General features: G+C 44.1%; 1 protein-coding gene across 1 annotated transcript; it reads left to right on the forward strand.

The window, feature by feature from the left end:
• Positions 1-4,106: 4,106 nt before the first annotated feature.
• Positions 4,107-26,280, forward strand: Oat (ornithine aminotransferase). Its single transcript, XM_090345669.1, has 10 exons — positions 4,107-4,167; positions 12,972-13,200; positions 15,930-16,154; positions 16,251-16,346; positions 19,233-19,360; positions 20,266-20,388; positions 21,019-21,147; positions 21,864-21,977; positions 22,654-22,798; positions 24,956-26,280. The coding sequence occupies exons 2-10, from the start codon at positions 12,999-13,001 to the stop codon at positions 25,114-25,116; spliced, it is 1,323 nt and encodes a 440-aa protein (XP_090201795.1). The 5' UTR covers positions 4,107-4,167; positions 12,972-12,998; the 3' UTR covers positions 25,117-26,280.

Raw genomic sequence — 26,280 nt, forward strand, 5'->3', positions numbered from 1 at the left:
CATGTTTTCAGCTTGGCTTTTTGATTATTTTGGAGATGGAGTCTCACAGATTTCTTACCTCAGGCTGGTTTGACACTGGGATCCTGCATATCTCAGCCTCTTGGGTAGCTAGGGTTATAGGCAAAGCATATTGATTTTCCAAGATGGACAATTCGCTGACCTTTGTAGTTTCATAAATGGAGTCGTGTATTGATTGATTGAGACCGGGCCTCAAAGGCTGGCTTTGAACTCACAATGCTTTTGCTTTAGTCTCTTGAATGTGAGGGTTGTGCCATTGAAGGGGACCACCAAGCCTAGGTGCAGAGTCTATTTTTTAAATGCTCGCTAGTGATTTAAATAGGCCTCACTTCTAACTTGGTGAACTGAACTGACCTAGTCTCCTTCCAACCCTCTTCCAGAATTTTCTGTTTTTGTTCCCTCACCCAGTTTTGCAGGCTTGCAGTCCCTTGTTCTACGCCTTCTCAGGGGCCTCCTTTCAGATCTCTGGCCCCATGCTAAGAACTCACCCATTGTCTTTGCTCTTACACATAACTTAATACACTTATCAGGCTGGTGTGACATTCCTTTAGCACATGCCAGTCTTTCAGCACGTCACTCTTCTAGCGAGGGCCGGTTGAGGATGAGGCTAGAAGATAATGCTTTGAAATAGCCCCCTGCTTTCACTCGGGCTGCTAGGACTTTGATCTCAGTGGGTGTCACTCTGCTAGGGTGAAGACCATAGTGAGGACCACCTGGGCTTTTGAAATCCCAGGATCTCATGCCTAATAATGACCTCTAATTACTGCCCCAGGAGGTACAGATGAGCTGTGACAAGTGCAAGATGATAATGGTCTTTTGAAAAGCCCCAGAGAGGTGGGACAAGTGACACAAGATTATCCACAATCCCAGGATTTGGGATGCAAAAGCAGAACGATTGCAAATTTCAGGCCAGCTTGGGTTAAGACTCTGTCAAAATCAAACCAAGAAACAACAACAGCAACCGCAACAAAAACCAAAGGGAAAAAAAGGAAAGAAAAGAGAAATGAAGCACAGAATGGGGTGCAGAGAGGTAGTGAAAGTCTTATAAGGCAGGTGAATATACACTTTAAAGCCCAGTGCTGAAATCCAGCAACTCAGCAGGCCAAGATCTGAGGATCCTGGTTAGAAGCCAGACCTCATAGACAAATCTGGGAGGCTTTTAATCTGCAGTTGACCAGCAAAATAATGGGAGTGGAGATGTAGATGTGGCTCAAATGGTAAGAGCATCAGCCTTAGTGAAAAAGGTAAGCCCAAGAGCATGAGGCCCTGAGTTCAAGCCCAGGTACCAACTTAAGAAAAAATAACACATCTGGTAAAGCTGATAGCTAAATAAATAGATGGATGCATAGATAGATGGATAGATAGACCAAGTGAGCTAAGGAGATAGGAGGTGAATAATGAGTGAGGCTGGAGAAGTCAAATCTTGCAGGAAGGGCTAAGAGGAAGAGGGGGAGACTCTTACAGTCTAGGAGTATTTATGGAGGATGTCACCTGGGGTTGGATAGGAGCTGCAGCTAGACTTCTAAGGTCGTTTAGTTACAGGAAATAGATATTCCCCAGGACCTGTGCTTTATTGCAAAATTGTCTATAGTGTTGTAGCTCAGACAGGTTCAAAACTTTTCCTGGCTGTTCATCCTTGGCTTTTTCTGCACGGCATTGCTCTGCTCTTGCCAGATTCCTACCTGGTGGCCTTTTCAGGCTCCTCCAGACAGAAATGCAGCAGGAACGATGAGTGTTGTGAAAGGAATATTTCTTATTTCTTATTGGCTAAAAATCACTGAATCTTATTTGTGTAAGCTCATTATCATATTTCTTCACTGGCAGACAGTGTGGGTTTCCCAAATGATTGAAATTTGAAGTCCGTGTGTGTGTGTGTGTGTGTGTGTGTGTGTGTGTGTGTGTGTATCACCAATACCAAGTAATAAAAGGTAGACAATGTTGCCAGGTGGCAGTGACTCAGTCCTATAATCCTAAATCCTCAGGAGGATGAGATCCAAGAATCAAGGTTCAAAGCCAGCCCAGGCAGACAAATCTGAGAAAGACTTATCTCCAACTATCCAGCCAAAACAAAACCAAAAACCAAAACCAAAACACCCCCCCAAACCAAAAAACAAAACCCTAAATGAATAAAACAAAATAAAATAAAACTAGAGTTGTGGCCTAAGTGGTAGAATGATAGCTGTGACTTGGGGCTCTGGGTTCAAGGCCCAGCTCTCTCTGTCTCTCTGTCTCTGTTTGTCTCCCTCTCTTCCTCCCTCCCTCCCTCCCTCCTTCCCCCCCCCATCTCTTGGCAGTGAGGGAAGTAATGAGAATCCTGAATTGTTTTTCTGCTTCACACCAGCATAATGAGAGTTGCCAGTAGAAGAAAATTAAGTATTCTTTCCTTTTATGGGTGAAGCTTTTTTTAAGGTGTCCAAAGCTGTAAGATTTGTGTTTATGTCTATTGAAGACACACCATTTCCAGATTGGCTCCCTCCCTCCTGGACTCTTGAGGTCTTCCCGATGAGAAACACCTTGCATGGTCAGCATCTACTGCTCTCAGGGGATGTTTGTCAAATGAACTGATGGCATTAATTTGTCTCTTGGGTATTTGCTATGAGGGGTCAGTTTTTGTATTTCCATGTTTCCTGGCTACTGTGGGATGAATTGCTTAGATCTGTGAATGGTTTCAAAGACTCAAATATCATTCTAGCACAAGATCTGTTCTTATATGTTCCTAAGATGTCAGACGAAAAGATATACAAGATGTAACACTGTTTCCTGGCTCAAAAAGAATAACTTTGAAGTCCAGGTTGTTCTATCAAGACTTCTCAGTTGAGAACAAAGAGAAGAAAACAACGGGCTTGTTGAGAAACCATAAAATATTATCATGCTCTTTGTACCCAGTGCCTTTTTTCTGATAAGAGAGGTGATAAAAACCTAGAGATTTTTGAGTTTCTTGCACATTAAAGCTTTTTGATCAAAGTGCCTCATATCTGTGAGTCCAAGGGCATTGTAGCCTGCTTTGGTATGGCCCTTAGCCTCCCCGGCCCCCACCTCCTCAGCTCACCTACTACTTGCTAAGGATTAATGGAGGATTCTAGGACCCGGTAAGAATTCCAAGAGCCACACTTGATCTCACCAACTTGCCCAGGTTGCAGAGCAGGACCTTAGAAAGCAATGCTTCCTTTCTGACTTCTGGGAAACAACTTCCAGGGAGCCTATTGTGTGGTGTAAAGGGATTCAGGAATCAAAGGCAAGGTTCTGCCACGAGTGAGGTCCAGACAGAGAATACAGGCTGAGCGAGTGACCTAGATCTAAGGCTCAGTGTTGAGCCCAGGAGGGTGGAATGACGTGTGGTACCCTGCTTTGCACTCCCCCCCCCCCCGTGTCTGGGTGTGTTCTGGTCCTGGGGCTGGAATTCAGAGCCTGTCCCCCTCCTCCTGGGGGCTTAGTGTGTTGACTGGAGAACCGCAATCCCACAGCCCCGCCGCGCCCCCGGGCTCAGCCCGGCCACCTCCCGCCTCCTGCCTCGCCAGGGCCTCGGGCTCCCTCGAGAGGACGCCGTCCGGAAGGAGAGACGGCGTCCCGCGCGGTGGCCGTGGCCGGAGGGGGCGGTCCGCCCTCCCCCCGCGGGGTCTGCACGCCCCGCTCGGCCCCCCGAGGTCTGGGGCTCCCCACAGGCCGAGTCGTGCCGAGGCTCTCAGCGGGCCAGCGGAGGGCCCAGCCCGGGCTCCGGGACCCGCCCTCCCCGCGCGGCCGGTCACTCCGGAGAGGCTCCCGCGGAGCTTGGGTTTTCTAACGTGTTACCCCACACGGGGTAATGAAACCCCCGTTCCGGCTCACACCGGACGGGTCTCCCGGACCGCACAGTCCGGGGGCGCCCGGGCAGAGCGGCCGTGGTCATCCCTCCGCCACACCGGTTCCGCCGGGCGAGGCCCTGGACCCGCAGCCGCCCCGCGCGGCCTCCCCGCGCGGCCGGGTGGGCGGGGCGAGCGCAGGGCTCACGCGATTGGTGCTCGGCCTCCCCCCCAGCCAATGGGCGGCGAGCGCGGCCGGGGGCGGGGCGGACGGCGCGTCTTAAGTAGTGTGACGCGCGGCGCCGAGCCGTTCCGCTCCGCTCGGCCGCCGCCTTCCCGCTCTCCTCCGCAGCGTCGGCGGAGCCCTGAGGTACGGCGGGCACCGTGCGCTGGGGCCGGGGTCGTCGGGCCACGTAGTCCAGCCGCTTCGGGGATTCCGTGGCGCGCTGGTCCTCCGCCGGAGTCCCCGCGGGTCCGGGCTTCGAGAGGTTGGAGTCGGGCGGCCCGGAGCCCCCACCGGTGCGCGGCTGTGGCGGGCCTGATAGCGGGCGGACCCGGGGGTCGGGGGGGCCCGGGGAACCTGCGGGAGGGAGGCCCGGAGACTCGCGGCCCGGAGAGGCTGCGGAGGTGGCACCGCCGTCTGCCAGACCGGGCGGAGCCGACCGGCCCCTGGCCCGCGGCCCGCGAGGGCCGAGCCTCCGCCCAGACAGTCCCGGTGCGCCTCGGGGGTTTCCGGAGGGGAGGCGCGGGCGCCGGGCACCGCGGGCACCCTGGGTCCCGGTGTCAGCGGGGAAGGTGCTGGGTGGATATGGGAGGGCGGGGCGCTGCTTCCGTGACCGAGGAGACCCGCGCCGCCCCAACCCCGGGCCGCCCCAACCCCGGGCCGCCAGCCGGGCTGCGGCCTCCCCTCGCCGTCCTCCCCTCCCACCCCCCCAGCCAACCCCCGCCTCCGTGCGGGTTCCGGCAGGAAGGGGGCGGCGGGTCGTTAATTAGATGGGGCCCAGGGATGGCAGCCTGGACGCCGCGCCCTTCCCGCTGCTCGGCAAACGTTCCCGAACCCAAGGACACTGTGGGGGTTTTCAGTGGCACGCCCGGCCCCCTCCCTCCTCCTCCTCCTCCTCCTCCTGCTCCTCCTCCTCCTCCTCCCCCCCCCCCACCTTCCTTGGTGTGCAGTCAAGGACTACTCATCTCCAGTTTCTCTCCTATCAGCATTGTAAGAAGTTCTTCACTTGAACCAGGAACTTGGTTAGATTGCAACCCAGTCTTTACCGACTGGAAAATAAGCACTGGGTTTCTTTCCTGAGAGGAAGAAGCAGTAGTAAAGAAGCTAGTTTGTGACTGAAAACAATGAAAGTAGATTATTAATTTAAAAAAACCCAAGATTTAAATAACAGCTTATTGTTTTGGGTTAAAGGTTTTCAGGACGTTTTTGTTCACCCCAAGAAACCTCCTCCCCCAAATTAAAAAAAAAATAGGCTTCTTGTTTTTGGCAACAAAAATAGCTGGTCCGAGTTTGCCATCTTCCTCCTTCAGTGCTGGGATTACAAGTCTGCACCACACTCATTTAAATAATTTTATTATTTTTAATTCAAAAGGTTTGTACAGCGGTGGGGTGGGAGGAGTTTGGCCTAGCATGCACGAAGACCCAGGTTCAATTCTTTGGTACCACATACATAGAAAAAAAAAGCCAGAAGTGGTGCTGTGACTCAAGTAGTAGCCTTGAGAAAGCCCAGGGACAGTGCTCAGGCCCTGAGTTCAAGCCCCAAGACTGGCAAAAAAAAAAAAAAAAAAGTTTGTACAAGGCGATGTAAGAATTTCTAAGATGGCTTTTTTTTTTTCTTCCCCCAGTCCTGGGCTTGAGCTCAGGGCCTGAGCACTGTCCTTGGACTTTCTTAAGTCTAGAGCTTTACCACTTGAGCCTCAGCACCACTTCCAGCTTTTTTCTATGTATGTGGTACCAAGGAAGCGAACTCAGGTCTTTGTGCATGCTAGGCAAGCACTCACCACTAGGCCAAACTCCCGGCCCTAAGATGGCATTTTTTAAAAAAAAAAAAAATTATTTATTTATTTTGTACTCATGGGGCTTGAACTCTGGGCCTGGGTGCTGTCCCTGAGCTCTTCAGCTCAAGGCTAATGCTCTACCATTTTGAGCCATAGCACCACTTCCAATTTTCCAGTGGTTAATTGGATATAAGAGTCATATCTAGGCCAGGAGTTTGGCCTAGTGGTTAAGGTGCTTGCCTAGCATGCATGAAGACCCAGGTTCGATTCCTTGGTACCACATACATAGAAAAAAGCCAGAAGTGGTGCTGAGGCTCAAGTGGTAGAGCTCTAGCCTTGAGAAAGTCCAAGGACATTGCTCAGGCCCTGAGCTCAAGCCCAGGACTGGCAAAAAAAAAAAAGAAGAGTCATATGTACTTTTGTGCCTGGGTTGGCTTTGAACCGCAATCATCAGATCTCAACCTTTTGAGTAACTAGGATTACAGGTGTGAACCACCAGCACCTGGCTAAAAATTAAATTTTTTGAATTATAAAAGTTGCAATTATCCCTTGGTTATCTCATATTGTTACACTATCTCACTTTGTTATCTGATATATCGGATATAATTGTATTTGGTTATCTGAAATTGGATAGGGAATGGGGGACCATGACATGTGAAAGGGTATCAATGTGTGGGAATTAAGGCACCATTTATCTGGCAAATATCATGTAACCCTTCTATTAATTACAATAAAAATATATTAAAAAAAAGAATTTAAACCCAGTTTGATAAATCCAAGGCCTATGTGCTCAAGGATAAAATTTGCTTCTTTCTGTATGTTTATCCAATAAATAGAAATAAAGTAAGTTCCAGGATAATAAAAAAAAAGTTGCAATTATATGTTAGGTAAAGAGTAAATTTTTTTTAAGATGGTATTTTTTTTTCAAAGAGACTTCCTTATATATCTTCTGCATTTTGGAGAGCTGCCTTATTACAGATATTTATGTGCATATTTAATGTACTTTATGGAATTCTTGAGGTTGGGTCCAACCCGTGCATGTAAAAATAATTATGAATCGGTGGAATTTTGGAGGTACGTGGAGGGTGCCATGTGTTGACCAAATCTCTTTTTTTTCTAAAGTCTAGAGCTCTACTACTTGAAGCACAGCTCTACTTCCAGCTTTTTGTGGTTATTGGAGTTAAGTCTTACATACTTTCCTACCTGGGCTGGCTTTGAACCTTGATCCTCAGATCCCAGCTTCCTGAGTAGCTTGGAGTACAGGTATAAGCCACTAAAACCAGGCACTGATTCCTTTTTAGTAGTAATTCTTCAGTTATTTGTCATTGATGTGCTTGAGTTGAAATTTAGCCAGAATATTGATTTTGTAAAAACACTTGTTGGCAATACTTTAAAAATGAGGGCGGTATTAGTGAATGGTTACCTCTAGAAGAGTAAATATTTGACAATAGCAAAAACAAATTTGCTTCTCAAGTTGAAGTTTTCAATGGCTTTTGATGACTTTACACAGATTATTCTTTTAGAGTAATCAAAAAAAACCCTAGTGTTTAAACATGTAGGTCAAACAAACTTTCAAAAGCAGCTTTTGGAACTATATTGTGGAAACAGTTAAAGAGTTGTTTGGGAAGTGGGGTAAATGGTAGCCCAAAGCACTGTTTCTTCTTCTTAAACATTCAGTGTTAAAAGTGCATAGCTTGTCCCAAGCAATTTGTTCTTATTTCCAGGGCCTGAGCATGCTTTTGCTGTATGGGACAAGGGCTTATACTGTTTTGACATTTGATCTAGTCTGGTGAGTTCTTGATGAAAAGACAAGCTTCAGATGAAGTCACTAGGGAAGCATCTGAGTTAACTCACCTTGCTTAGCAACAGGTAACGGAACTATTCTCTCTTGATAGGCCCACTCACTTTTTGTTGACTCTTGGATTTTTTTCCCCCCATTTTGGCTTGAACTTGCCTCCTGTTATCACTTGGCTCTTTGCTCAAGGCTTGTGCTCTACCCCTTGAATCACATCTTCACATTTGCCTCTTTGGCTGGTTGATTGGAGAGAAGAGTCCTTTAGATTTGACTGCCCCAGCTGGTTTTGAACTGAGTTCCTTAGGTATCAGCCTCCTGAGTAGCTAGGATTACAGGTGTGAGTCACCAGCTCCCAGCTGTTAAGTAAAAATTTAAAAACATACACACATGCATATATGCACATATATACACATACATAGGTATCTGTGTATGTGTATATATGTGTGTGTGTGTGTGTGTGTGTGTTTGGCTAGAACTGGGATTTGAACTCAAGAGTTTGTACTTATTTTACTTGCTGACTTTGGCACTGTACCACTCGAGCTACCCCTCCAACTCAAGCTTTTTAGTGGTTATTTTGGAGATGGAGTCTTTCTGCCTAGGTTGCCTTCAACCCTCAGTTCTCTGGAATGCAAGGATTACAGGCATGAGCTGCTGGCGCCTGGCTGAAATTTTTATTTTAGAGGAAAAAAATCCCAAGTTATAAAAAGAAACCATAGCACTGTTGATTTTTTTTTTTAATACTGTAGAAATTGGCAAATGCCCTTGTGAATTTAAGGACAGAAAGAAGCCAAATGAATGGCTACTTTGTTGCTGGGCTTGTAGTTTTAACACAACTCTTTAGTCCTCTATAACACCCTTGGACTGATTCTCACCACATTTTACAAGGAGAAATTATTGAAGCTCAGAAAAATGGACAAAATCTCCTGCAAGTACTCTTCAGAGCCCCAGTCAGAATTTAAATCCTGGTCACCAAACTCTTAGTACTTCCTGCTCCTATGATTTTCCAAACCTGTATTGCAAAAGTATATTATTGATGTTGGCTATTTTATTTTATTTTATTTTTTTGCCAGTCCTGGCCCTTAAACTCAGGGCCTGGGCACTGTCCTTGGGCTTTCTCAAGGCTAGAGCTCTACCACTTGAGTCTCAGCATCACTTCCAGCTCTTTTCTATGTGTGTGGTACCAAGGAATGGAACCTGGTCTTTGTGTATGCTAGGCAAACACTCTACCACTAGGCCAAACTCCCGGCCCTGATGTTGGCTATTTTAAAGCACATCTTAATTCCATTCTAATATTTCTCACGTGGTGCCAAAGACAGATAAGTGAATACTAGTGATGTATTTTCAGGACTCAAGATATTGCCCTGTCTACAACTTGAGATCTTTCCCAGTTAAATAGCCAGAGTTCATCTTTAAAAATGGGAAGGATGACTATTAACTAATTTACTTTTTCCATCCTGAATGAAAACACAAATTTATTTGTTCATTTGTCACTATAAATTACTCTTTAATGAAGCTTTGTGAAGTGGCAGATAAATTGAATTTTTAATCCATTTCAGAATGAAAATGTTGACTTTAAATAGTCTCAAAGATTCTTTTTCTTGCTGTGTTTTTTTTTTGTTTATTTGCTTTATTTTTGAGACGTGGTTTCACTATGTAACTTGGGCTGCCAATTCTCAGCCTTCTGCAGTCTCTTATCAGTTTGTTAATTAAAAGATACCGTTTGGAGTTTTTTTTTTTTCCCCTCAAAGTGACATTTTAAAATGCCCCTTATTGTTTATCTCCCTGCCAGTAGTGACAGCCCAGAGCTACAAATGTTGGTAGCAAATCTGTCACCTATAATAGTTTTTCTGTTGGACTTTCATCCAGTTCCAACTTGGTGATGCACTGTGCTGGACTTAACCAGAAGGCTCTGGGGAGGAGGACGGGCTTTGAGCTGTTCTTCCTTATCGGCACAGTTCAAGTGTCTGCTGCAATTTGTTTTTAATTTTGTTTCTGACAAGCTTTGTTATAATTTTTTTCCAGTTGTGGGGCTTAAGCTCAGGGTCTAGGCACTGTCCATGGGCTTTCTCAAGGCTAGCACTCTACCACTTAAGCCACAGCACCACTTCTGGCTTTTTTTTTTTGTATGTGGTGTCAAAGAATCAAACCCAGTTCTTCGTGTATGCTAGGTGAGCACTCTACCACTAGGCCACACTCTCAGCCTGTGTTATGAAATTTTAAACTTGAAAATAAAAAATGTTTTGATTTTTAGGGAAAAAAAGACTTCATTCTCTTAGGAAAGTGACTTCTGCCTTTCTTTTAATTACACCATTTTCAAAAAGCCTGTTAGTTTTGTTTGTTGCCTGAACTTACTCCTTATCAGACAACCCAGACTGACATTCAGTTTGTGCTGCTGTTTCTTTTTGATCATAAATTTAATTTATGCTATGGTAGAAAAGGTAGAAAAGAATTGTCTAAAGATAGCCACAGTGGCCATTTCATGTCTTTTGTGACCATTTTTCTTTGTGTGATTTGTATAGTTGAATGTCCTCTGTGTGTGTGTGTTATTCCTCTCCCTAGTCCTCTGCCCTCTTAACCCTTCCCTTTCCCTCTTCGGCTTTTTGTTTTGGACACAGTCTTGGTATGTAACCCAAGCTAGAATCAGACTCCAGATCTTCCTGCCTCGAAGTCTGAGTGCTAGGATTATTATGTTTTATTTATTTATTTATTTTTGCCAGTCCTAGGGCTTTTACTCAAAGCCTGGGCACTGTCCTTGAGCACTCTTGCTCAAGGCTAGCACTCTACCATTTGAGCCACTGCACCCTTCTGTTTTTTTCTGTGTATGTGGTACTAAGGAATCGAACCCAGGGCTTTGTGCATGCTAGGCAGGCACTCTATCACTAGGTCACGCTCCTGGCCCCAAGTGGCAGAATTATAGGCCCACACAACAACACTTAAAATTTTATTTCCTTTATTTGAACGTATCCTAAAATATCTTACTTAATAAATGATTATACATTAACGTATATATGGTTACGTTGAAGTATGGTATTGCTGAACACCTTTTACGTACTGATATTTCTCTATATTCCTGAATATTTCTTTACAATGAAAGTATGAGAGTAAAATTCTTTTTTTTCTTTGCCAGACCTGGGGCTTGAACTCAGGGCCTTAGCACTACTAGAGCTCTACCACTTGAGCCATAGCACCACTTCGGCTTTTTCTGTGTATGTGGTACCTAGGGATCGAACCTGGGTCTTTGTGCATGCTAGGCAAGCACATTTATCATTAGGCCAAACTCCTGGCCCATTCTAAGGCTTTTATAATGGTTACATCTAGGCTCAGTAAGCTGCCTCAGTATAGAATACTAATCAACATTGTTTAGGAGTCCTGTGTTTGTTGTTGTTTTCCTAATTTCTATTTTTTTCCTAGTTTGATTTTTTTCTAATTTGCTAGGCAAACTCTAATTTTTTTTTTTTTTTTTTTTTTTTTTGGTAAGTCAAACAGTTACTTTGTACAGAGTAGAATGTTAAGGCTCTGAGAAACAAATGGTTCCTTAAGACCTAGCAGTAGTCCTTGGGGGAAGTTCTGTTTAGAACTTGGACCTTTTGCTAGCAACAGAGCTTTTATTTTTAGTTTCTGGTTGTAAATACATAGCCCTTTGAGCTAAGACTTGGTGGGCGTTATGGCTCTCTGCAGCCAGTGTGCATTGTATCTTAGGGGTGATTGGACCACCTGAAGATGATTCCTGGAGCTCAGGTTACAAATCTGTATTCATGTCCAGACCGTGGGAAGAAGGGGTGGTGAGGCCTTGGCATGCCAGCATGCTGCTTTTATTTTTCTTAGTAATTGAAAATTCCTGAACGCATTGGATTTGCTGGGTAGAGCCAAGTTGAAAGGGAAGTCAAGCTCCAAGTACTGTGTTTAGCTAGTTTGGCAGCTCAACTCAAGAATGCGGTGAGATCCTGTGTGGTTTGACTTGTCCTTGAAAATGCTCTGTTGAAACACGAATGGACTTGTCTGTTTGAAAATAAGGATGTAAGTGTATTTATTTGTCCATTTATTACATAGTTTGGGCCAAACCTATTCGAAATATAATACATTTAAACAACACATTTCAGAAGCAAAAAGATTTAAATTCCCATATGTGTATATATGCTCTCAGTTATCCAGTTTTACCTCATTAATTGTATTGAAATTGTGTGATCTGAAGGTTTGCCTGCCCTTAATTGAAAATTTGTCTCACCAAAGGCAAATGGTGCCTCCTAAGCAAGATAAAAGTGCTGATGTGAAAATGGGAAAAGTATTAAAGGGATCATGCCTGTAGACGAAGTTGGGTGGCATTATGGGAAAAATGAATCCGGCATCTGCAGTTCAGGACAGCACTGAACTCTGGGCATCTTGAGCTGTGTGGGTTTTCTTCAAGGGCTGAGTCCTTGCAGATAACAAGGATCTCCTGTGTACACACACACACACACACACCCACCCACCCACCCACCCACCCACCCCGCGCGCGCGTGCACGCACGCACGCACGCACAGTCTACATATTCCCTCATTTCCTTTCCTCAGTTTCTTGTACAGTGTAGTCTTCCCTCGTGGCTTGTGGTGCTGAGTGGTGGGCTGGGTGGCACACTAGTGGCTGGTGAGGACTGGAAAGGGTAACACCAGCTTGCCCAGTGTGCTCCAGATGCTCAGCTTTTAATTCTGAAATTCTCACAATTAACTGTAACGGAATTACCCTTTTCTTCTTCAGTTACTTTTCTGGCATGTGTTTTTTGAGGACAGGGGTGGGGAGGAGGAAGGCTCTAGAAACCATCCTGGCAGTGTGTTTTCTTTAAGAAGTGCCTGCTTTTCATCTTTTACATGCTGAGCCACCCCTGTAGCCTGATTTTTGTTTGTTCAACTTTTTGATAAAGCCATGTAAGACTCTTTACCAATCCACACCTTTTCCCCTAGGGTTTTTACTTTTACGGTATATGACAATACTGCCCTTCTTTGCTTATGACACATTTGGCTGCAGAAGTTTTGGCTATTCATGGTTAAGTGGCAGATTGTAACTTTTTGTCTTTGGTGTTAAATCTTTCTGTCTCCCCAAAGTCACCCCGCCCCGATCCTTTTCCCCTTTTCCTTTTGGGATGATCTCTAGTCTTGTGAAACCAAATTCTTTCCTAATTGCTTAATTACCTATGTGCCAGAACAGAGTTAAATTGCACAAAGAAGGAGGGCGTGGAGTTTCTACTGTACCACATGACTCTGCTGTTCTCCCTGAGATCTTTGCTTTGCACCAGGCACCATCTCCTAAGATCATGCTGGAGTCTTGACTGCTGTTGCTCAACAGATGCGGATGGACTGCGGACAGGTTTTTACTCTTTCATACCTTTGCTTTCCTGTGGACAGGTCTGTGGTTTCTTACCAAAAGGACACATGATGTTCTCCAAACTAGCGCATCTACAGACTGCTGCTGTGCTTCGTCGAGGAATTCATTTTTCAGTGACTTCTGCCACATCTGTTGCAGCTAAAAAGACAGTGCAAGGCCCTCCATCCTCTGAGTACATTTTTGAACGGGAATCGAAATATGGGGCACACAATTACCATCCTTTACCTGTGGCCTTGGAGAGAGGAAAAGGTATGTTCTGAAAGACCTCCTTCTACCCAGTAAAAATTAGTTGCTTTTAGATGTTCTCAGTGTCCATTTTCCAGATGCAGCCAGTGTCTCACAGGTAGGGCTCCTTCAGCCCTTCTGATTGGCTAGTGGAGGCATCTTAGGTGCTACAGGACACTGGTGATTGGACACATGGTTATCCTCAAGAAATATGGAAAGTACTGTTTTCTTTTGCTTAGCTGTCATTTTTTCTCATAAGCTTTCTCATGCTAGAGATAGTGTTTATGAGATAGTGTTTCATAGAAGTTTTGATTTACATTTTCCTGATAACTGACAATGTTGAACTTTGTGCACATTTGTAGATCTGAATAAGTATCTGCCAAGTTAAGTGCCTAATTTTTCTTTCTCTCTTATGTACTTTTTTTTTTTTTTTTAATTTTGGCAGTGCTGGAGTTTGAACTCTGCCTGACAATCGGCATGCACTCTATTGTTGAGTATACCTTTAGCCCTTTTTCCATCCTGGTTATTTTTGAGATAGGGACTTCCTTCCTGAAGTGTACTTGGAGTATGCCCTGGATCTCTAATTTGGGCTTCTGTTTTAGCTGAGATGACAGCTGTGAGGCCACCATACCTAGCTTTGATGTCAGGAGGAACTATCTGCCCAGGCTGTCCTGGAACCATGACTCTTCTAGTCTTTTCAATCACAGCCTCTCATGTGGTTTAGGAGAACAGTCAGGCACCCCCACATCTGGCTGTCTGTTGAAAGGGAATCTTTTCTGCCCAGGTTGGCCTAGAACTATGCTTCTCTTATCTAGCCTCTCAAGCAGCTAGAGTTATAGGTGTGAACTGGTGCCTGTCTAGACTTTGATTCTTTGGCCAGAAGTATTATGGCTGGATCATGTAGGAGTTCTGTTTTTCATTGTTTAGAGAATACTTTGTTTCTGTGATCACACACATGTAGATAAGACTTCATGTATTTAATATAGTGCATTTACCCTCTGTACAAATGGGAAAATTTTACATTTAATGTTTTGAGGAACCTCCACAGATTCCCACAAGTAGGGGAACTAGTTTATATTCCCATAGTGAATAAGAGCCTCTATCCTCCTCACATCCTTGCCAGCATTTGTTTTTTGGATGGTGTCCATTCTGAGTGGGGGAAGTAGAATCTCAAGTGTAGTCTGATTGCCATTCTTTGATGGCTAAGGATGTACAGCATTTAAAGAAAAATATGTTTATTGGTCATTTGTACTTCATTTGAAAAGTATTTAGTTCACTTTACCCATATTTTGACTGGTTTATTTGTTCAGTGTTTAATTTTTTTGAATTTTTAATATATGCTGAATATTAATTTCCCATGAGATACATGTGGTCTCTTCTTTTTCTTTTTAATTTTTTTTTTTGTCAGTCCTGGCCTTGAGCTCAGAGCCGGAGCACTGTCCTTGGATTTTCTCAAGGGTAGAGCTCTACCACTTGAGCCACAGCACCACTTCCAGCTTTTTCCTATGTATGTGGTACCAAGGAATCGAACCCAGGTCTTCATGCATGCTAGGCAGGCACTCTACCAGTAGGACAAACTCCTGGTCCTTAAATGTGGTTTACTTTTTGACTATTCTGTTATGTATCAATTCTCTTTTAAATGTTGGCTCTTAAATGTTAAAATTATTCTTCCAGAGTTTATAGCTTTTACATAGTATTCTTATAAATGTATATTTTAGAGGTAGACTGATAGAATACCAGTGTGGTAGTGCATGCCTATTATACAGAATACCAGTGTGGTAGTGCATGCCCATTATACAAGTGATGGAGGAAGCACAGGCTGTTTGAGGTAAAATTGAGACACTATTTGCAGAATAGCAAAAGCAAAAAGGTCTTGAGGGAGTGGCTTAAGTAGTAGAGAACTTGCCGAAAACCCAAGGTCCTGAATTCAAACCTTAGTATTTCAAAGAAAAAAACCCCAAAACGAACAGAAAGCACTTGCACAGTAGTTTATTATGATCAAGCTAAAACAAATCTTCCCTATAAACATAAATAGTAGGACTTTGGACTTGGTGTTATACAGTAGCTTCCCTCCCTCCCTCCCTCTCTCCCTTCCTTCCTTCCTTCCTTCCTCCCTCCCTCCCTCTCTCCCTCCCTTCCTTCCTTCCTTCCTTCCTTCCTTCCTTCCTTCCTTCCTGTCTTCCTTCCTTCCTTCCTTCCTTCCTTCCTTCCTGTCTTCCTTCCTTCCTTCCTTCCTTCCTTCCTTCCTGTCTTCCTTCCTTCCTTCCTTCCTTCCTTCCTTCCTTCCTTCCTTCCTTCCTTCCTTCCTTCCTTCCTTCCTTCCTTCCTTCCTTCCTTCCTTTCGCCAGTCCTGGGCTTGGGCTCGGGGCTTGGGCACTGTCCCTGGATTTTCTCAAGGCTAGGGCTCTACCACTAGAGCCACAGCACCATTTCTAGCTTTTTGCTATGTATGTGGTACCAAGGAATCGAACCTGGGTCTTCGTGTATGCTAGGCAAGCACTCTACCACTAGACCAAACTCTCAGCCCCCTTTCTATTTTTTTAAAGGGTATTTTATTTAATTCATTAATTTATTTATTTTGTCAGGCTTGAACTTTGGGCCTGGGCTCTGTCCCTGAGCTCTTCAGCTCAAGGCTACCACCCTACTTCTCAAGCCACAGTGCCACTTCCGGTTTTCTAGTTGTTAATTGGAGATGAGTCTCACTGTCCATACAGTAGCTTTCTAAAGTCATTTTCCCTCCCTGTATATTTTAGGTATCTATGTGTGGGATGTAGAAGGCAGAAAGTACTTTGACTTCTTGAGTGCTTATGGTGCTGTCAGCCAAGGGCACTGTCACCCCAAGATTGTGAATGCCCTGAAGAGTCAGACAGACAAGCTGACCTTAACATCTCGGGCATTCTACAATAATGTGCTTGGTGAATACGAGGAGTACATCACTAAGCTTTTCAACTACCAGAAAGTGCTTCCTATGAATACAGGTAAATTATTTGTTCATTACTGACTGATACCTGAGAAAACAATCTCATTTTCTGATGCTTTAAAACACTGACACCTGAGCATCTCGATCCCCATAGGAGTAGAGGCTGGAGAGACTGCCTGCAAGCTTGCCCGTCGTTGGGGTTACACTGTGAAGGGCATTCAGAAGTACAAGGCAAAGATCATTTTCGCAGGTATGTGAGATTGAATATTGACGGTTAGGATTTTAAACATGCAACATCATTTACTATGTAAATTTACTGATGAAATATTCCTAGGGCTGGAAATGTGGCTTAGCTTTGAGCAAAGGAAGCTCAGGGACAAGTGCCTGAACCCTCAGTTCAAGCGCTAGGCAAAATAAATAAATAATAATTCTGAATGTGTTTTCTGGCTACATTATGCTATTTGCAGAATGGTTTTATACTTTTGTGAATAAAAATTGGTGAGGGATTTCCTTTGGGATTTATTTCTAAATATGAGCCTGTCCTTATTTTCCTCCCTTCCTGGGTGCTGGAGATAAAACTCAGGGCCTTGTGCATATAAGCTGTACCACTGTGCTACATTTGAGCCTTAATATTGGATGTGCCCTTGTGCTAAGTACTTAGGGGTTATTGGGAAAAAGTGGCTTGAAGTTGCTCTGACAGACTTCGGGGCATTGGTTAATAGAACTAACTTGAATTCTGGGTAAGGAGTCTTAACAGTTAATCCAGATGAATTCTGGGTAAAGAGACCAAATTCTATGTAAGTTCTTACATCATAAGCTTTGATTTTTAATTTTTAAAAAGCCAGGTGCCAGTGGCTCACACCTGTAATCCTAGATACTTTAAGAGACTAAGATTTGAGGATCACGGCTCAAAGCCAGCTTGGGCAGGAAAGTCTGTGAGACTTTTACCTCCAATTAATCACCAGAAAATCGGAAGTAGTGCTGTGGCTCAAGTGGTAGAGTGCCAGCCTTGTGCTGAAGAGCTCAGGGATAGTGTTCAGGCCTAGAGTTCAAGCCCCACAACCAACCAAAAAAAAAAAAGATCGAAGTATGTATTGATTCATTATTGTCCAAGGTCAGAGTCATGCTTGCAATTATTAAATATCTGGCCTTGTAAACACATAGAGTTATAAACTGTAACATAGTAGAATTCAGAGTGCAGTTTCTGGTAAGAGGCAGTTGGTAGTTGAGGTGATCGATTAGTGTTGGCAAAGAAGAAATCTTTGTGCTGTAACATGGCACTTTACAATTTTGTGTCTTAGTTGTAGGATAACATAACTCTTGTGAACAAAAATGGTATTCCTGATGATTTTCATTCTTACAGACTGTGTCCAGTCTCTTTCATATTAGCAAAGGGTTCAAAGATGTTTTCACCTGAGTGTGAAAGAAGGTGGGTGGAGAGACAGTGGAAGCCTGTCCCCAACTGAAAGTCCCTTATCCCTGAAGGTTGAGAATGGACCATGAGACACATGAGGCTAGGTGGAAGAGGACAAGCTGGGTTGTTGGCTCATCAGTGTGTTCTCCTAAACAAGCTTGGTCAGGCTCATAATCTGTGGATGAGTAGGATCTGTTGCTACTCATAGCTGAGGGATACGGTGAGAGAAATGTTTGTAAGAACACTACTTCGAGATGCCAGGAAGCTAAAAGTACAGCAATCCAACACACAATTAATTGCTGGCAGAGGAGGTAGTAATATAGAAAAGCATTCTTAATTGTGGCAAAATTCCAATCTCTCTCCTGTTCTGTGTAATTCTTTTCAAATTTAACCCCATCTGAAGTTACCTAATTCAGTTACTTTGCTGGTTGTGTTTGCTCCTTACCACAGAAATGCCCTGGAGGCAGGCAGTTTGCCCCCAGTCATGTTTGTTAAATAAATTTTTTAAAAAATGAAGAAAGGTAGGTGTCTGTCATGTAGCATTAGCCAATGTTTCCAGTCTTGTTTCAGCAGTGGTTGGATTGTAATGTCAAGTGAGATAGACTGGGAATGGCTTAGCTGTAGAGTGATTGCCTAGCATGCATGAAGCCCTGAGTTTGATTCCTCAGTACCACATAAACAGAAAAAGCTGGAAGTGACACTGTGGCTCAAGTGGTAGAGTGCTAGCCTTGAGCAAAAGAAGCTCAGGAACAGTGGTCAAACCCTGAGTTTAAGCTCCATGATTGGCAAAAATAAGTAAATAAATAACCGAGAGGCAAAATGTAAAAGTTTTGGATTGCCTAATTGAGGGCCTTTGCTCTAAAGGAAATTGAAAATGTATTCCCGTCAGTGCATGTGGGTCACACCTGTCATTCCAGTACTCAGGAGGTTATCTGGAGGATTTCTGAAGCTAGCCCAGACAGAAAACAGCCAACAGAAGGCCAGGCTAGAGGCATGGTTCAAGTGGTAGAACACAAGCCAAGCAAGCCAGCCCTGCAAGTTCAATAGTGCACATGCTAGTACTACAAAGAAAAAAAAGGAAGAAAAAGTATTCTAAAGAGTATTTAGCTTGCAGTATTAGCTTTTTAAAGACAAATTTATAATTCTCTATGAATGATACCCATTTTCTCCTATCAGTTTCATATATGCACTTCTGCTATCTTGAAAACATTCATTGAGCTTCTCAACTGGTAGGACTGGATTATTGGGGGTTGGTGTGAATCTAAGAAAAGTATCCCCAGGCCTCTGACCATCCAGGGGCTCATAGAGAGTGCCTGAAATACAGTGTCAGATTAACTGTGGTGTTTAATATCAAAATTTGTTTTAAAAATTGAAAACTCTTTGGGGGTTTTTAGCAAGCCTTTGTTTTTGTTTTTGGTTGGTTGTTGGGCTTGAGCTCAGGGCCTGGGTACTGTCTCTGAGCCTCTTTGTGCTCAAGGCTAGTGTTCTATCATTTGAGCCACAGCTCTCTTTTGGTTTTTTGAGTCATTATTTGGAGATGAGGGTCTCATGGAGACTTTTCTGGGCTGGCTTTGAACTGAGATACTCAGATCTCCGCCTCCTGAATAGCTGGGATTATAGGTGTGAACCACCAGTGCCAGTTTAGTTTAATTTGGGGTGTGTGTGTGTGTTTGATGTTTGTGCATTTCTTTGGGATAATCACTGCTCCTTTCTCCATTCTAGCTGGAAATTTTTGGGGTAGAACATTGTCTGCCATCTCTAGTTCCACAGATCCAACCAGTTATGATGGGTTTGGACCCTTCATGCCAGGATTTGAAATCATCCCATATAATGACCTTCCTGCACTTGAGGTACTGACTCATAGTAAATAGGAAATATTTGCATTAATTATGTCCTATGAGTATGTTAATATGAAAAATACCACTAAAGATGACTAGGGACATGGATCAGTGGTAGAGTGCTGACCTAGTGTGCCTGGTCCTATGTCCACCACTCTACTGCAAGACAGATGACAACAAACATTACATAACCTTGAAAATGAACTTGAGTAAGGCCAGTGTTTCAGCTTTGTCTTAGCAATGGCTGGTTTGTTTCTAACGCAGGGAGAACTATGACTACCCTCTGCGCCCAGCCAACCATTATCAGAGTCTTGTCTTTCATAATAACTTGGGTATTACCTATTTTGTAAAATTAAAATATGGAGTACTGTTTGGAGTAAAATTATAAAATGAAGTACTTTATTCAGTGATAGTAGGGATAGAACCTAGGACCTTTTATTTGTTAGGTATGAGCTCTATCATGGAATTGTATCTCCAGACCCAAATGGAGGACTTTTGTTAAAAAGTCTTAAAATGGCTGTACCACAAAGGACAAAGCATAAACAGTATAACAGTGATATTTACAAGACAATATGTTGGAAGTGGGAGAAAAACATGGGAAGCGGTAACAATGTTCAAGAAGTAATGTACTCACTACCTTACGAATGTCACTCCTTACGAATGTAAATGATAATAAAATAAAAATAAGTGTTAAAATGGCTATCACAGGTCATTTGCATTAGGGTTCATCTGTCATATGTTTATGTAGTAGGAAAATATAGAACTATTGTAATTTAATGATTCAAATTGTGAAGTTAATGTCAGTGAGATGAACTATACATCAGTACAAAGCCCAATTTCTTGTTTTTAGAGGAAAATATGCAATGTATGATTTCTCCAAATATGGGAGAGATTAAAATTGTTTGTTTGTTTTGTAGAGAGCGCTTCAGGATTCAAATGTTGCCGCCTTCATGGTAGAACCAATTCAGGGTGAAGCTGGTGTAGTTGTTCCGGATCCGGGCTACCTCACAGGAGTGCGGGAACTCTGCACCAAGCATCAGGTGGTCCATGCTAACTTTGTGATGCTGCCTAGCCACCCCCTAGCCTGACTCCCCTCTTCTCTTTTTGCTGACAGGTTATGTTATGTGCAAAGACTAAATCTTCTGCCCACTAGGGGGTGTTATCGTCCCATGTTTAGGAACTTGCTTAGAAATCTGAACCAAGACATTCACTTCTTGGTCTCTAGGACACCCCAGAATCCACGCTGATCAGAGCTGGGGACCTCCTGGCCCACATAGTGTTTTCTCCCTTTCTGGGGACCTCTTAATCCTTCCTGTGTCCCCTGCTGCCCTGTCTCCCACCAAAACTCATACTATGCATTTTGTGTGCCATTGACAGTCCAGAAAGAATCTGATAAATCTGATAAGAGCATGTGTTCCCAGAATTAACTTAATTGTATGCCAGAAAAAAACTCAACATTTGCATAAGTGTCTTTCCTCCCTGCAGAGCCAGGACACATGGGCCCCTGGGGGAAATAAGGTGTCTACGGATTTTTATAGGACACTCTAATAAAATTGAGTGGGTAGTTTAAACATTTGCATAGATTGGAGGGCATGCTCATTTGTGTCAAGAAGGAAGTGAAATGAGATCCCTGAGGAAGCAAATGACAATGTTGTATTGCTTCCCGAAAGGTCCTGTTCATTGCTGATGAAGTACAGAGTGGATTGTGCAGGACTGGAAGATGGCTGGCTGTTGATCATGAAAATGTCAGACCTGACATAGTTCTTCTTGGAAAGGCACTCTCTGGCGGGTTATACCCTGTAAGTCTTGTGTCGAATCTTTCTTTCCCTTCTTCTCCTGAAATAGCCCTCTAAAATATTTTCATATCAGCAGTGGCTAGCACTGGGTGAGGGAATAGCAAAAAATAAGCATTTATATCCACTGATGATGAGAGTAATGCCTTTTGAGTGGTCTGCTTTTACCAAGCGGGTAGTAGGCCAGCAAAAAGCCGTAGTAAAATTACTTCATTGGTGACCCACATAGTTAATGTTGACTGGGAACGGAGTATGTGGCGTTTGGTTGGCTGGAGCATCTGACCTTAGAAGTACCCCTGTTTCTGTGTCTCCTTTTATTCAGTGCTCAGAGCCATGACTCTGCTCCTTGTTGACTGAGGAGCGTGGAGAAATGTTGTAGCTCTTTTCTTGGCCTTGCATTCCAGAGCCTTAACTAGCACTAGTTGGAAGGGTACTTCAAGGTCATTTCTGCTGTGTAGACTGTCTTGTTGAGATGAGTGCACAACTGTCTTTTCCGAACAGTTAGACCAAGTTTACCCTAGTTATTGGAAAATACATCATTGGCAAAACAGCTTTTCTCTTCTCTGTAAGTTTCAAAACTGTTCTGTATTATTCAGGTTGTTACTGGCCCTTTGGGAGACAGAATAAACTCTTGTTGAAGTTTTTGATGCCAATGTCTTATCTACTTCATGTATTTGTGTTGCTGGTCTGAGAACTAACCCAGAAACATGGCTGTGTTGCAGGTGTCTGCTGTGCTGTGCGATGATGAGATAATGCTGACCATCAAGCCTGGGGAGCACGGGTCCACCTACGGCGGCAACCCGCTGGGCTGCCGGGTGGCCATTGCTGCCCTTGAGGTAAAGACACTGTGGTGGATGAGTGTCCACGTGGGCCCTGGTGTAAGGAGAACCTTATTAAACAGGCCACTGACTGCCAGCACCGATGGCTTATGCCTGGAGTCCTAGGTGCTTAGGAGGCTGAGATCTGAGGATCAGGGTTTGATGCCAGCCCGAGATACAAATCCCCGAGACTACTGCTGCTAGTTAAGCAGTAAAAAGCCAGAAGTAGAGGTGTGGCTCATGTGGTAGAGTGACAGAGAAAACATGAGAGACCATGAGGCCTTCCAGGTTCAAACCCTTGTATTGGCGTGTGCACACACACACAAATACATGAAAAGAATGCCAGCTACTTAACATGATATATATAGAGGAAAGAGTTGAGTAGCAAGGCAATCTAAAAAAAGTCCACTGGTTGCCTTCCTAGCAGATGGCGGATTTCTTTGAGGCGTTAGGGCCCCTAGGCCCCAGCTGGTCCTAGTAGCATTCACACTCTGTGACCCATCTCCTAAGCCTCTCTGGCTAAGCCACAAGCTTTCTAAGGATTTTAAGGGCTGGAGGTAAAGCTTAGTGTTTTCATGAGTGAAGGAAGTTAAGTTACCACGGCTGTTGGTGTAATTGGGTATTTCCTGTGTGTAGACTTTCAGGAAGCAATCTGAACACCCTTTCATCTGCATAACATTTTTTTCACACGTAGGTTTTGGAAGAAGAGAACCTTGCTGCAAATGCAGACAAAATGGGGACTTTGTTGAGGAGTGAACTCCAGAAGCTGCCATCAGACATTGTAGCCACTGTGAGAGGAAAGGGGTTGTTGAACGCCATTGTCATCAGAGAAACCAAAGGTACATGGAGATGCTTGTTAGTAGTTCTGGCTGATTTTTAAGGAAGTGAGGGTGGGAGGGGTCCTCTCGTCCCCTGGAACCATCAGCTAGGCTCTTGGCCTGTCAGTCAAGTCTTTCAGGAGAGTGATTTATGAATGCATTGGTAGTGCTTTTTCCCATGAAGGCACAATAAACTGATATTCCTCTGAGACATTTGGAGTTACTTCCTTTTGGGTAGGGTGTGGAGCACTGTCCTTGGGGGCATCCTCTGGGCCATTCTTCCTCATTTGAGTGCCTCGTACCTGGAGGGCTTGGAAGCCATTGTAGGAGTGAGGCATTGGTGGTAATGGAAGCAATGGTAACGCTCAGCTCCTTGATGCCAGGCTTGGTGTTTCCATGCATTGTTCATCACCCCTGAGGGCTCCTTGATGGGGTTCTTATGATAACCCTTCCTTCAAAAGCAGCCATTCAGAGATGGCTATACTTCAGAATCACCCAGGGAGCTTTTGAAACAGGAAACAGGCTGGCTTTACCCCAGAAGTTCTGCTTTGATGGTGTTTCTGCCTTGAGGCTGGGCTGGGACCGCTGAGAATGTAGCTGTCATGCCCAGGGACATAGCCACTTGTGGGATGTGTAGTAAGCATGGACTCGGGCTATTGCCCTAAGTTCCTAGGCATTAGTTCCTGTGTAATTATGGCCAGTTGTCCCTAAGTAGAAAATCTATTAATACTCCAAATCTGAAGCTTTGATCACTAATGAGACACCAGAGGTGGAAAACCCCACCCTTCCTGTGATAAGTTGCAGGGAAATAAAATAATGTACAGGGGGGCTGGGAGCGTGGCGTAGTGGTAGAGAATTTGCAGGAAGACCTGGGTTCCTCCATATACATACACAGAAAAAGACGGAAGTGGTGCTATGCCTCAAATAAGGTAAGAGTACTAGCCTTGAGAAATCCCATGGACAATGCCCAGGCCCTGACTCCAAGCCCCAGGATAAAAAAAAAAAGAAAAAATTACCTTTAGGCTCTATTAAGGGTAAGTATGAAAAGTTGCCTATAACTGTAGCTACTCAGGAGCCTGGGATCTGAGGATCACAGTTTAAACCCACCAGGGCAGACAAATCCCAGATACATTTTTGGTCAGTCATGGGGCTTGAACGGATGACTTGGGCACCTGAGCTTTTTTACTCAAGGCTAGCATGCTACTACTTTGAGCCACAGTGTCACTTCCAGTCTTAGAGTGGCTAATTGGAGATGAGTCTTGTGGACTGCCCAGACTGGCTTTGAACTGTGTTCCTCAGCTTTCATCCTTCTTCAGTAGCTAGGATTACAAGCATCAGCCTCTAGCACCTGGCTTTCTAGAGACTTTTATCTATAATTTAGACTGACAAAAAGCCAGAAGTGGAGGCATGGCTCAAGTGGTAGAGCACTAGCCTTGAGCCAAAAAGGTCAGGGGCATTGCCCTGACCCTGAGTTCAGACCCACACCTCTGTCCAGTTCTGTGTGTACCAGAGAAATCAGAGTAACTTAACTTTTAAGAAGTACTGAAAGTCCAGCCAATGGGCTCTTTTGTTGAACAGGTACTGGGAATTCTCTCTCTCTCTCTCTCTCTCTCTCTCTCTCTCTCTCTCTCTCTCTCTCTCTCTCTCTCTCCCTCCCTCCCTCCCTCCCTCCCTCCCTCCCTCCCTCCCTCTCCCTCTCCCTCTCCCTCTCCCCCTCCCCTCCCCCTCCCCTCCCCTCCCCCTCCCCCTCTCCCTCCCCCTCCCCCTCTCCCTCTCCCTCCCTCCCTCCCTCTTCCTCTCCCTCCCTCCCTCCCTCCCTCCTTCCCTCCCTCCCTCCCTCCGTCTCTCTGTCTCTCTGTCTCTCTGTCTCTGTCTCTGTCTCTCTCTTTCTCTTTCTCTTTCTCTTTGCCAGTCCTGGGGACTGAACTGAGGACCTAAGCACTGTCCTTGGGCTTTCTCAAGGCTAGCACTCTACCTCATTTGAGCCACAACACCACTTCTGGCTTTTTCTATGTATGTGGTACCTAGGAATTGAATCCTGGTTTTCGTGCATGCTAGGCAAGCACTCTACCACTAGGCCAAACTCCCAGCCCCTGGGAATTCTCTTTTGGGGACTGTCTGTGTTCAAACATAATTGTTGGCCTTCCTGTACAATGACCAATCCTTTCTCTCTCCTAGACTACAATGCCTGGGAGGTGTGTCTTCGACTCCGAGATAATGGGCTTCTGGCCAAGCCCACGCATGGTGACATCATCAGGCTCGCACCTCCACTGGTGATCACAGAGGACGAGGTCCGGGAGGCCGTGGAAATCATTAACAAGACCATCCTGTCCTTCTGAGGGTGGGAGCCGATCCGAGCCCCTGCGAGCAGCTGTGAAGCTTTGCTCTGAACGTGGGCACAATCCATTTCCCTGTGTCTTCAAAACTGCTTTGTTAAGCACATATATATCTATATATTTTAGTTCATGCATAGTAAGTGACATTTGTGAACCTGCAGGTGACTGTCACCTGACTAAGAATGAATGCATCTTCAGTGTGCAGACTTTATAAGGTGAAAGGCATTTCTCTATCTTTATATACACAGCCTTTAAATCAAGTCCTTAGTGTGATTTATAAATTTTTTCTTATAATTTCTTTGCTCATATAAATGTTTTATATTTGAAAAAGTTACCTGAAATATATAAAAGAGTTTCCTCACTTTATAAAGTTGAGTCATGGTAATCATTGAATATTGGATGGTTAATGAATAGTTAGAAGATTCTAGGTTGAAAGAGTAAACTTTATATTGGTCAACACCAAGAGTGTATTGTATTGATGCCATTATTTTGAATTAAGAATCTTTTCTAAGTTATAGATGTTCAAGTGTAATCTGCAAAAATTACTTCCAGTATTTATAATAAAGCTTATGTAAAATGATTGTTTTGTGATTAGTGTTCTGTCAGGTTGTCTTGCCAGATACCCAGTGTCTTTGAGCCCCTGCTGTCAAAGTACTGGCTTGTTTTCTTTTTTCTTTCTTTTTGACAGTCTTGGGGCTTGAACTCAAAGCCAGGGTACTGTCCCTGAGCTGCTTTTGTTCAAGACTAGCACTCTTACCACTTGAACCACAGCGTCACCTGCAGCTTTTTCTGTTTATGTGGTACTGAGAAATCGAACCCAGGGCTTCATGCATGCTAGGCAAGCACTCTACCACTAAACTACATTTCTAGCCCCAGTACTGGCTTTTTTCTTACACACGTTTATCATCATTTTAAAGTTACCTTTACGTATTTTGCAACTTTTCTGTCATATCCTCCAATAAAAATAAACTAAATTACCTGATTTTCTTGTTTTATTCAATAGCATTTTGTATTTCCATGTTGGTAATACTAATTGCTTTTCATTCTTGGTCTTATAAAGTCAGGGAATGTGGCTGTATTGTAAGTTCATCCCATTGCAGAACCTTTGGGCTTGTTTCAAAATTTTTACTTTAAATAAAGCTGTGACTGCTTTCTATGATCACATAA

Source organism: Megascapheus bottae, chromosome 15, assembly GCF_031878675.1.
Source record: "Megascapheus bottae isolate mThoBot1 chromosome 15, mThoBot2.hap1, whole genome shotgun sequence".
Lineage (NCBI taxonomy): Eukaryota > Metazoa > Chordata > Mammalia > Rodentia > Geomyidae > Megascapheus > Megascapheus bottae.

Coding starts and splice junctions, on each gene's coding strand:
- Oat (XM_090345669.1), top strand. CDS start 12,999: ATGATGTTCTCCAAACTAGCGCATCTACAGACTGCTGCTGTGCTTCGT. Junction 16,155..16,250: donor AGTGCTTCCTATGAATACAG/GTAAATTATTTG, acceptor CGATCCCCATAG/GAGTAGAGGCTGGAGAGACT. Junction 20,389..21,018: donor AACTCTGCACCAAGCATCAG/GTGGTCCATGCT, acceptor GCTTCCCGAAAG/GTCCTGTTCATTGCTGATGA.